The following is an 11,151-nucleotide window of genomic DNA, read 5'->3' as shown; positions in this document are numbered from 1 at the left end:
ATACTCTATACATGGATTGCCTGTGCAGTGCTTTCGGTACCAGCTAGGGCTGCCAAATTAGGTGATGATGTTGCATCTGCTACATGATATGGCCTGTCATTTTCTTATGCCATAGCAGCAACACATCAATTCTTTCTTGAGTAAAGTCCATTGCTTATTTTGTTTAGGCACCTCACGTGGTGCAAAATAAAACGAGTTGCTTATGTGCGCCTTCTGTGTGTAGCTAATTGTCTTTTCTCCTCTTTCTATCATGTACCCTGCAGGTCATAATGCTACGTTGAGGGGAAATGCAGCTAACATACGCATTTATATTCAAGATGAAAGGAAGCAAAGTTGCAATATATTTTCAGAAGACATCCGCGAAGCAATCCAGCAATACTGTTCTCGTGTGTTTACCATCGGCAAAAGTAGAAACTTTCTTTTCCCATTTAGATACCTTTCTCGGTTGTATAACAGTTTAGCACAATATTAGGTGAATATTCTTGACGTTGTCATTCAAACCAACGTTCCAGCTTCTCTATATAACATATGTACATATCAGCTCGATGGATGCACTTCCGCCTAACTTGCGACGCGCGCAAAGGCGCGCGCAACATACTAGTTTCCAACATCTGCCAATGTGTAAACCAAGAGCTGATTCATCAGAGTTCGTGCTTCAAGATCATCACGGGCATAAATAAATCAATAAAGTATGCTTATAACGTCGCAAGAACCCAATGGTTTCTTGCAGAAGTGCACCTTCGTCCTGTTCTACCCTAGAATCTTCTCTTCTTTTGATTCTTTCCGGCACTTTCTTGCATCGGTTGCCTCTTGGCAGTCACCACAAACCAGGGTGCCAGTATACAAATGAAATTATTCCTGGGTGTCGGTACAAACTGAAGCAAATGTGCAGGATATGCGTGATTTATGCCCGCCAAACAGACAGAAAACACAACAAACTACAACCATTTACAGAACGGAACCAAGTGAGCCTAACTTATAACATCACATGAAGGAAAATCCTAAATGAGTAGTGCTTACTCAAATTTACTGCTACTGCTGCTGTTGTTAAATGAGGCAGCCACTCACTAAGTGCTGACTGGAAACCCAGAGGAAACTAGCGTTCTGGCTTCAGGTTACGATCAATGTACTGCCTCACAGCGTCTTGGTTTACATGAAAAATAAACCTCATGTCCTTTATCTGAAAGGGGAAAAAGGTAGCTAAATTAGTACAGCATGAAGGTAATCAATGAAATGCATCAGTGATATCTCAGTCAAATAACAAGGGAATGGACTGTTTTTTTTCCAAATATAGCAAACCAGCACAACTGTAGTTACCAAGAATAACAGGCTAACAGCTTTCAAATATTGATTATCTATAGTTGTATCACGAGATGATATGAATATGACAGGATCACAGGTAAAGTTACAAAAATTGTGCATCGATTAACCACCAAGTTACAGATTCATTCAAAAGTGAAGGTATCAATTACAAACAGTAGAATGGGGAAGTATCAGTACCTCGATTAATGAGTCAGAGCTTAAGTTGATGCGTTTGCAGCTTGGTATTTCCTTGCTATTAACAAAGATTGGACATTTTCCAATGTTCTTAATATGAAAAGAGCCAGATTCATCCATCTTGATAACCGCCTGATTGTCAGAATACGTGGGTTAAATATAATGATACAAAAAAATGCCCCACAACAGAAAATAAACAGACTTAGCAAAACAAGGAATTCTATATCGTCTTGTAGGGCAATGTGCATACTAAAGGGGAATCACCAACTGGGAGCCACAGTGCAAAACGGGAGAACTGCCACTTAATTGCTTTTAAAAATGGTTCAGAACGACAGTACCAACAGTAGTATATTGCAAAAGTTATTAAGTGGCAATATGAGCATTGAATGATACACTTTCAGCGATTCTAATTTCCGAAACAAACTTGTGGTCTATTTACCCAGCTGGAAATATTTTGTTACATTAGCAACACAAGTACATGATGTTGAACAAACAGGAACTTAGACGAATGAAACACAATTCATCGACTGCCACTTGGCCAGTCTTTCCAGACCCAAGTATTGCCTCTTGGATAAAGTTGACTGCTTTGCTAATTCAAGCAGACATCACAGCTTGCATGCTAAAATGTGACACACATAGTACCAATATCAATCAAAGCCATCAAGGTGCACAGGCCAACTGTGGCTGCCAATCTGATAAAAATCCACCAGAGGTACAGAAATAATATTTTTGCCTTACAAACCACAATTAGGACAATGCAATGGTGGAAATGATGTGCAAATGAAAAACAAGGGATGATAAATTTTAACCTCCTACAGCACATCTATGTTTCTTACCTTCTTACAAAAAAAAATAGTCAAGCAATCAAGTCCCCTATTATTAGGCACTAGCCATTTCCTAAGGAAATGTAATTACGTAAGTGGCATTTCTTAACACACAGTGGACTATTCAAGGAATTACCTGTCGGCGAGATATCTTATTTGCCCTCCCTTCTTTTCCCAAATCAATGTCAACTTTGACATCTTCTGTCTCTCTTCCAAGAGTAACCTGCTTGAACAAAGAAAAAAATCAGAATATGGTAGCAACATATTACACAAATATTCACTGCATACTCCATACATGTACAGAAACAAGATGGTTGAATATTCCAGTTCCTAATTAGGATATGTCTCAGATCAGAACATGAAATCCCAAAATGGAAATAAAATGATGACCCTGGGTGCTATATTCAGAAATTGCCAGATACATCTCAAGTTCTAAAAACCAAAGTTGTTTATCTGTATCTCTAAGGGACTGGGTGTCAATAATCCACTGCAACTATCTGGCACAAGATATAGATATGAAAATTGTGCACTCTTAGTCTTAGTTGTCACCCCTCGCTTACATCCTATAACTGATCTAGCTGAAAAGATAGCTGACCTCAGGATCCTTTATGTAGCATTTCAAGTGCAATCCATAAATAACTGCAAAAGCACCATGCGACATGATAGCTCTGTTTATATAAGACCGAGCACCTTGCTCCAATCTAATCAATGCCTTCCTGCTTTCCGGGTGATGAAATCTGGTAACTGAAGATTTCAAAAGAAAGAAAATAAGAATACACTCTGCTTCACTGATCAATGCCAGATCAATATTGTTCGCATTAAAATTTTCATTAAGAGGAAAATGATAACATATATGTAGCATGGTGAGTCCATCGTAACTACACCCACTCTTACACTATTATAAGAACAATCCACTATATGAATGTTTACTCCTTAAACCCTCAGCCAACCAATGCCCCATAGATGATGAATCTTTCCTTTAATGACTTGAGACTATACAGCACAATACTTCAGCTAACTCTGTGACACCAGTGTTGAAAAAACGTCGTTAAGACGTGCTTAGGCATGCTTAAGCACTAGGCGGAGACCTAGCGTGTCAGTGTCCCCTAGGCCATAGGTGTCCATTAAACGTGGCATGAACTGTCAGAACCCATGGATTGTGAAGAAAGGAAGAAAAGAGACGAGATTATATGATGGTAAAATGGTTTGTTGTATTGTGATTCCATCTATGCCTACCTCGTGGTGTCGAAATCACTTCGATTTATTGGGATTTTTAACTTTTTGCCATCCTTACGGATGGCACTCCTCCGTTTGCCAGTTTTATGCGCGCTCCTACATAATTGCCATCACAAACAGTGAAACTCATACGCTTTTGCCACTTTCGCTGATGTGGCAGGCCAGGTGGACATGCCAGCGTGACAGCGAGTCTGGGAGTCCTAACTTGGCATGGGAAATAACCTATTTACCCATGGTGCTTCTCTCCCTCTACTATGTGACGTGTGGGTCCCATATGTTAGCTTCATCTTCAACCTCCAGCCATCACCACGCAGCGAAGGGAGAGGAGCTCGTGCAGAGTCCCACGCAGCGAGGGGAGGGGAGGGGAGGAGCTCGTGTGGAGTCCCGGCCGCAGCCTAGCCTCCTATGCCTCCGCAGCCTGGCTTGGAGTGCGCCTGAGCCTGCGACTCAAGCGAGCTCAAGTCGGCGAAGGCGTTCAGGCCCGGAGCGTGGCCTGCGACTCCAGCACGAGAGGCGACGCGGTGCGCCGTCTCCTTGAACGTGTTGAATCGGCGGAGCTTCTCCACGGGGTCGCGTTCTACATTGTAGCGTGCACCCCACCGCTGGTAAAGCCCCCACAGCGACGCCTCGGAGTTGAGGTCGTTGGTGGTGAACTTGACGCCGGCGGCGGCGGCCGGCTCCAGCAGAGCTAGCAGTGCCAGCAACGCCACCATGCCTGCTAGCTTGGCAAGCTACTGCTTCATCATGGTCGTCTCGGTGGAGCTAGCGATTGGCCTGCTAGCACTACTACTCTCTGGTTTATTTGGCGATAGATGCTTTGCGAGCTAGCTAGCTACGTACGTACATGTTCATGTTGTGGAAGAAGCGATGGATCGAAGTGATAGATATGGGCCGAACGGTGCTGCGGTGCCTCCTTTTATAGAAGGGCAGCCAGCCAGCGGTGCGCCGCGCGAGTCGAACCTCGAAGAAGATGCAGGTGCGTTGCGGCAAGCCAGGGATCGGACGAGCTAGCTGTCTAGCTGCTTGTTTGCATTGGCGTCGTTTGGGTAGCCAATCTAACAGCCGGTGGTTGGGCTAGCTGCTTCGGTCAGTTCGGTGTACGTCGGCCGGGTCTGACATGGCCAACTCACTCCCAGGCCAACTCGCGCGCGCGCGTCAAGACGGTAGTCGCTGCTCATGCATGCCCGGCCGGCCTGTTGCGGGCTACGCGAACCCGCAAGTTATTGGTTGCCGTTGTCTCAAGATAAGATGGGCGGCCGAGATTAACATGGATCGAATGGAAGCACCTCGAGCTAGCCGATCGGCGGCATGCAGTTTTCACGAGCTCCTCCCCTCCCCTCGCTGTGTGGTGATGACTAGAGGTTGAGGATGAAGCTGACATGTGGGGCCCACATGTCAGAGAGTAGAGGGAAAGCAACAGCATCGGTAAATAGGTCATTTCCCATGCTAAGTGAGGGCTTCCAGGCTCGTTGCCACGCTGGCATGCCCACCTGGCGTGCCACACCAATGAAAGTGGCAAAAGCGTATGAGTTTCACCGTTTGTGATGGCAATTATGTAGGAGCGCGCATAAAACTGGCAAACAGAGAAGTGCCATCCGTAAGGATGGCAAAAAGTTAAAAATCCCCGATTTATTCCCTTTTGCTCGATTTCTCCAAAGGGCCATGTGTGCAGCCGAAGTAGGGGTGACATGAAAGGGGGAGAGGACAAGGTGTGCACTGGTGGAGTAGAGATGGGGCGCATGGAGGAGCCGCCAGGGTGAGTGCAGGAGAAGAGGTGGTGCGCCATGGAGAGGTGTTGAGACAGATGGAGGCGCACAGGTGGAGGAGAGGCCGCGCATCTGCATGAGAATGAGGATTGTCTTGGTGGTGGTAGGGCATCATTGGGTGTTATGGTGTTTAGATGGGCTAGTGGGCTTCCTCCCCTAGTGGGCTCAGTGCATTGTTATGGCATTGCCCTTCCTTTTCTATTTATTTTGCCACATTTATGCAACTATAAATCTCTTGATATGTAGCTAGTGTGTAAACGCTTAATCGCGTTTAATCTACGTTTAGACGTCCTAGGCACTAATCGGTGGCTTAGCGCCTGACTAGCACCTAGCGCCTAGCGCCTTTTTGAACATTGTGTGACACTGATGCTAAACTTAAAAACAAAGAATGAGCTGCATCTATACATGGTATTTGATTAATTTGATATAATGATCAGCAAGCAAAATGTGTAATGCATAAACATTTACCTTCAGGATGCATCAAATCAGAGTCTTGATCCCATGGGATGAGATTCTGGTCAAGAATCTGCATTGAACATGATATGGGACAAGTTAGAAACATCATAGTAAAGAGATCCAGGTAGCTGAGCTAAAAGATTTTTACCAAAGCTTCTAGATCATAGTAGTTTGGAACATCTTTTTCATAGTCAAGGCATTCTTCTGCTTGAGCTGGTGTTCCCTCATTTGCAATAGTGTTCTGAATACCCAAATCTGTCAGCGCATTTGATGGCATACAGTTCTGTAGAGCAGCCTTGTCACCTAATTCTGGTTGACCATCAAGTGAGTTGTGTTGCATCTGATCAGGAGCTTGAACTGAATTTTGCAAAGTCAAACCATGAGAGTTATCAAAGCTCTCATGTGGTCCTAAACTACAAGGTGATCCTTCACCAAATCCAGCAGCACTGAAAGAGGGCAAAGCTAGCATGCATGTGTTTGCATCATTTGTGTCAATGTTACCAGTCAAAAGGGCTCCAGTTGTTGAAGCACCTTCGAACGGTTTAGCTCCTAGGACACTACCTTCGTCATGAGCCACTGAATCTTCTTTTTGTTCTGAAGTGGATGGGTTCATCTTAATTGTTTGTAACGAAGGTTGGACATTTGCCATATCTTCACTCTTTATTATTATGGCCAAGTCCTTTGTTTTGGGCTGTTCAGCATTTGATGGAGGGCTGGTTGCAGGGGAGGCTGAATAGACAGTATTCTCAGATTTCTGCCCAAAGGTAGAAGTACAGCATTCAAGAGGATACTCTGTTGGTGTAGAAACATCATCATTGCAAGGAATTTCAGGATCTTCTGTGTTCAATTTGCACTCCACATACAGGCCAGGACAGGGCACTAGTAAGGGAGTAGGAACTAAGATTATACCAGAAGCATCTACGTTATTTTTTACATCGCCAAGATCTATTTGATCACAGGACATATTGGCTTCATCGGGATGCACCAGATTTTGCATGGTTGTTGTTGTTCTAACCCCATGAACAACTTTGAAGGCAGGATCATCTAAATCCTCCTGGTTTCCCTCACTTGGAGAATTCAAAAAAATTTCACTATTCAGGATATCAAAGTCTTCACTATTACTGAAAAATGGGAAGTCCATAAAATCTCCAGCGTGATCTAAACCAGACATCCCACCATCTAAATTTGCTTCGAATGTGAGAGGGTCCCTGTTTTCTGACTTTACATTCTTATCATCAGCAAGAGTGAGCTTGTCTCTTCGCTGAACCCCACTCCAGATTGCACCACCTGGTGCTTCAGAACCCTCAGGTTGACCAATCACTTGGAGAGGCATAGGTTCCTGCACACTTCCACTGAAATGGTTAGGGATCACCAAAGCCTTTGAGTCTACCACTCCATTACCACATTGATTGTTGTCCAACTGCTGAAACTGCATAGAATCCTGAAAATCTGCGATACTCTTTAGAGAAACATTGTTCCCTTCACTATTCCCATGATTATTTGCTGCATAGGCATGATGTTCGTATAGTTGGCCTACATCTGAGTAGCCATACACAACATTATTGGTGCCACCCCCATCTCTTGACATGCTCTCAGTATGCTTCGTATGAAAAGATTGACCATTCATTTCAGAATATGCATGTCCACCATTGTAGCTTGAACCCACTTGCCCATAGCGGCTCACTGAATTCAGCTCTGGTTCAATACTGTTAGGTAGGCCTCCACAAACACAGTCACTACCAGTTGCCATACATGAACAGGGGGCAACAAGAAATCCAAGGTCACCACTGTAACATGGATCATTGTGTACTCTCTTTCTCATCGCATAATATAGATTCTTTACACTGTCTATTTTCCGTTTCTGAAATGAAAAATCCTTTGCTTTTGAGTTGAAAAGTTTATGTGCCTTGGCTGGATCGGAAGTGAAAAGTTCATTCTCATACTCAGCCATCCGAGAAGCTGCTTGTGTTGAGATCTCTGGGTCATATAGCAATGAATTCCAGCGGTCCTGTATTTCTTGAAGAGTGAATTTACGGGAAAAACATACAGCTCCTTTGGCTAAGGACTCCAATGAGGCACCAGCCTGCAAGTATCACAAGGAGCAGTTAGGAGTTGGCACAAAAAAAGAAAATAATTAGTAGTGAAGTCATGTAGATCCAAGTTTGGAGCAGCCTTGTACTCTTTGTGGTTTCGTACTATGTTGGCTTCACAAAATCATAAGCCCACCTATTAGGACTACTGCTAGATCAATATGCTAACCTAGAGATTAAATAACAAGAGTTGCTCATAATATATTTTGAGGGAAAAATGCTTAGAATAAAATACAGGGATAACAGAAATAAGCTATAGTTCATAATAACATGATAGAGTATGTGAATTAGGGAAAGCAACCATTTTGATTAGATTAGGCTGCTGATTCACTCCTACATAGTGCAGGACATTACCTCAAAACTTAATAAAACTGAGAACACTGGCTGCTACCATCAGTTCAACAATTTTGCAAGTGGCACTCAGTATAGAGAAACAACTTCACAGCTAAAGTAATTCAATCGAATATTATTGGATTCGCCACAGTTTAGGGTAGCAAGCACCCTCACGAGCCACACCATCCCTAAATTACTAAGAAAACAAACCTTTTTTTCCAATTTTCAAGATTTTGATTCCCTAGCCTACCAAGAAAATTACCAGAATTGCAATTAATCTCAACTGAGAAATGCACAAAGAAATGTAGGACCCTCATGAGCCACGCCATCTAATTGCTAGGTTTCCAAAAAAGCATACTTTTTTCCCATTTCAATATTTTGATTCCCTAGCCTACAGGAGAATTACCAGAATCGCAATTAATCTCAACTGAGAAATGCACAGAGAAATTTAGGACCTTCACGAGCCATGCCATCCGACTGCTAGGTTTCTAAGAAAACGTACTTCTTTCCCATTTGAATATTTTGATTCCCTAGCCTACCAAGAGAATTACCAGAATCGCAAATCATCTCAACTGATAAATGCAAACAAATTCAGGACCCCAGGGCCAAATAATTGCAAAGCTGCTAAAACCACCAGGTGAATAACTCCATCATCAGAATATAGTTAAGCAATTTACCAAAGACGGAGGGATTTAAGTTCTTTTCTCTGCGTATATGAAGAGGATCAATTCTGACTACCCGGTATTCCGGTAAACACAAATCCCTCGGAATCCGTCACGCTTCAGCGGCAATAGCCCAAGAACAACATTGGACCTATCAATTGACGCGTCGAGACGAACAGTAGGAACTCCAAGAAGTCCGGTTGGGGGTACAGGGGGGAAGGCGGGGGTTACCTCGACGGCGTTCTTGAGGAGGATGTCGTCCTCGACTAGCCAGTTCACCGACGAAGTCGAAGCCGACAGGGCGCCCATGCCGGCACTGACACCGCCGCCTTCGCCGCTTCGAGGGAGGGGGAGTTGGGGGCGTGTGTGGTTTAGGGTTTTGGGAAAGGCGAAAAGGCAAGAGGACGAAGAGTTCCCCAGGCTGGCGGGGCTCCTCCGAGAAAGGGCACAGCCGGAAGCCCGGAACCCGGCGTTAGCTTCCGCGCGGGGGGCTTTGCGCAGGAAAACCGGAGAAGGTCGGAAAATCCTGTAGATTGGGTCTTCCGAAGGAGGATATACTCCCTTCTCCGTTTTGAAGAGAGAATGAAATTCAAACAATTTTAAATAAACTTAACTAAATATATAATATAGGCATAACAATACTTATGGTGCATAATATTACTAAAATAATTATGGATATGTTATTGTAATAAATTTATTGAAGGTATAAATGTTGATATTATTTTTTTATATCTAATGAAAATCAAAATTGTTTGGCTCCACGTGAAGCGATATTTTCATACTTTTTTTTGAACGGAAGAGGTGTTAGGTTAATCTTGAAAGATGAATTCTTACTCTACTATCGATGGGTTTCGTCCAATGAATCTTCGTGCGCGCGCCCTCCGAGTCTATCGATCTCTCCAGGCACACGTGTTCTTTTTTTCTTGGCTGATAAGTCATGGCTGAAAGTATCATTGGCTGATTTGTTGAGCCTGTTCACTGGTTGGTTTCTGGACTGATAAGTCCGGCCGATGCTGGTTCGTTGTGAGAGAAAAACACTGTTGACTGACTGATAAGCCCTGACTGAAACCAACAAGCAAACATGCTGGTTGTGAGAGAAAAATACTGTTCGTTAACTTAAAAAAAGTATGGTTTATAAGCGAAGCAAACAAACGACGATGTTCGGAGTCCGCTTCGAGTTTATCCTTGATCCCAACAGGCACACGATCTTCCGAGTCTATCAACCTCCACCAGGCTACCGCTCAGTATCTCGCCCGCACTTTTCCGTGGTCGGCAGCCTCGACTCGGGCTATGTTCGGCTGGGATAGTTCAGCTGGTTGCCTTGTTTTTTTCAGTTGAAGCAGTGTTTTTCTCTCACAAAATACCAGCATGAACAATATTTTCATACCAACATGAACAGTATTTCATACCAACCGAACGCAGCCCTCGGACTCCCGTCCGATCGTCGCCTAAGGCCAAGGCGGACTCCTCGACGTCCTCAGCCCGCCACCTTCGTCCTCGCCAAGTTGCACGCCGCCGTGCCATACGTGATCTCCATCGCGCCTTCCGAAAGGCCTCCACCGGATGATCGACAAGCAAGGCCAAGTTGCTCACCGCCGGCTTCTGTGGAATCTTGCAGGTGCGGTGTCACACCAACGAGGAAAGTCTTGTTTGGTTCTTTAGCCACTCTAAAATTCCTGCCACATCAAATTTTGACACATGCATGGAGTATTACATGTAGACTAATTACGAAACTAATTGCACAACTTACGACTAATTTACGAGACGAATATTTTAAGCCTAATTAGTCCATGATTTGATAACGTGGTGCTACAGTAAACATATGCTAGTGACGGATTAATTAGACTTAAAAAATTCGTCTCGTAAATTAGCCTTCACCTATGTAATTGATTTTATAATTAATCTATATTTAATGCTTCTTATTAATATCTAAATATTTGATGTGACATGAATTTTAAGGAGCTAGAGAAGCCAACACCGTGAAAGTCCTGGCGACCTGGCCCTTATCCTGCAGATTCAAGTGCACCTCGCTGCAACCGGTGGAAACCCGAGCCCCAAAATCAGACTGGAGCTCACGTTCCGCAAAGACACTCGTTGTCCAGAGCACGGGATGGCCAGCCACCGATCACGGCCTTTGTGCAGACACCGCAGATTGACCACAGCCCACTACTGAAAGAGGTCAGCAAATCAGAATATTTTTCAGTGGTTCAGCAATAGAAAATATAATTTAGAATTCTGCATGTGATCATAGATTATATTTGTTAGATTTGAGGTTTAACGTGATGTT

General features: G+C 43.9%; 1 protein-coding gene across 1 annotated transcript; it reads right to left on the bottom strand.

Annotated features, from left to right (window-relative positions):
* Positions 1-319: 319 nt before the first annotated feature.
* Positions 320-9,354, bottom strand: LOC136537836 (uncharacterized). Its single transcript, XM_066529803.1, has 7 exons — positions 9,096-9,354; positions 5,928-7,862; positions 5,792-5,849; positions 2,917-3,065; positions 2,458-2,544; positions 1,501-1,629; positions 320-1,180 (listed from the first exon to the last, which is right to left on the bottom strand). The coding sequence occupies exons 1-7, from the start codon at positions 9,171-9,173 to the stop codon at positions 1,097-1,099; spliced, it is 2,520 nt and encodes an 839-aa protein (XP_066385900.1). The 5' UTR covers positions 9,174-9,354; the 3' UTR covers positions 320-1,096.
* Positions 9,355-11,151: the final 1,797 nt, after the last annotated feature.

The sequence above is a fragment of the Miscanthus floridulus genome, chromosome 2 (genome assembly GCF_019320115.1).
Source record: "Miscanthus floridulus cultivar M001 chromosome 2, ASM1932011v1, whole genome shotgun sequence".
Taxonomy (NCBI): domain Eukaryota; kingdom Viridiplantae; phylum Streptophyta; class Magnoliopsida; order Poales; family Poaceae; genus Miscanthus; species Miscanthus floridulus.
Note: the sequence above shows the minus strand (reverse complement) of the source record. Positions and strands in the feature narration are given on the sequence as shown.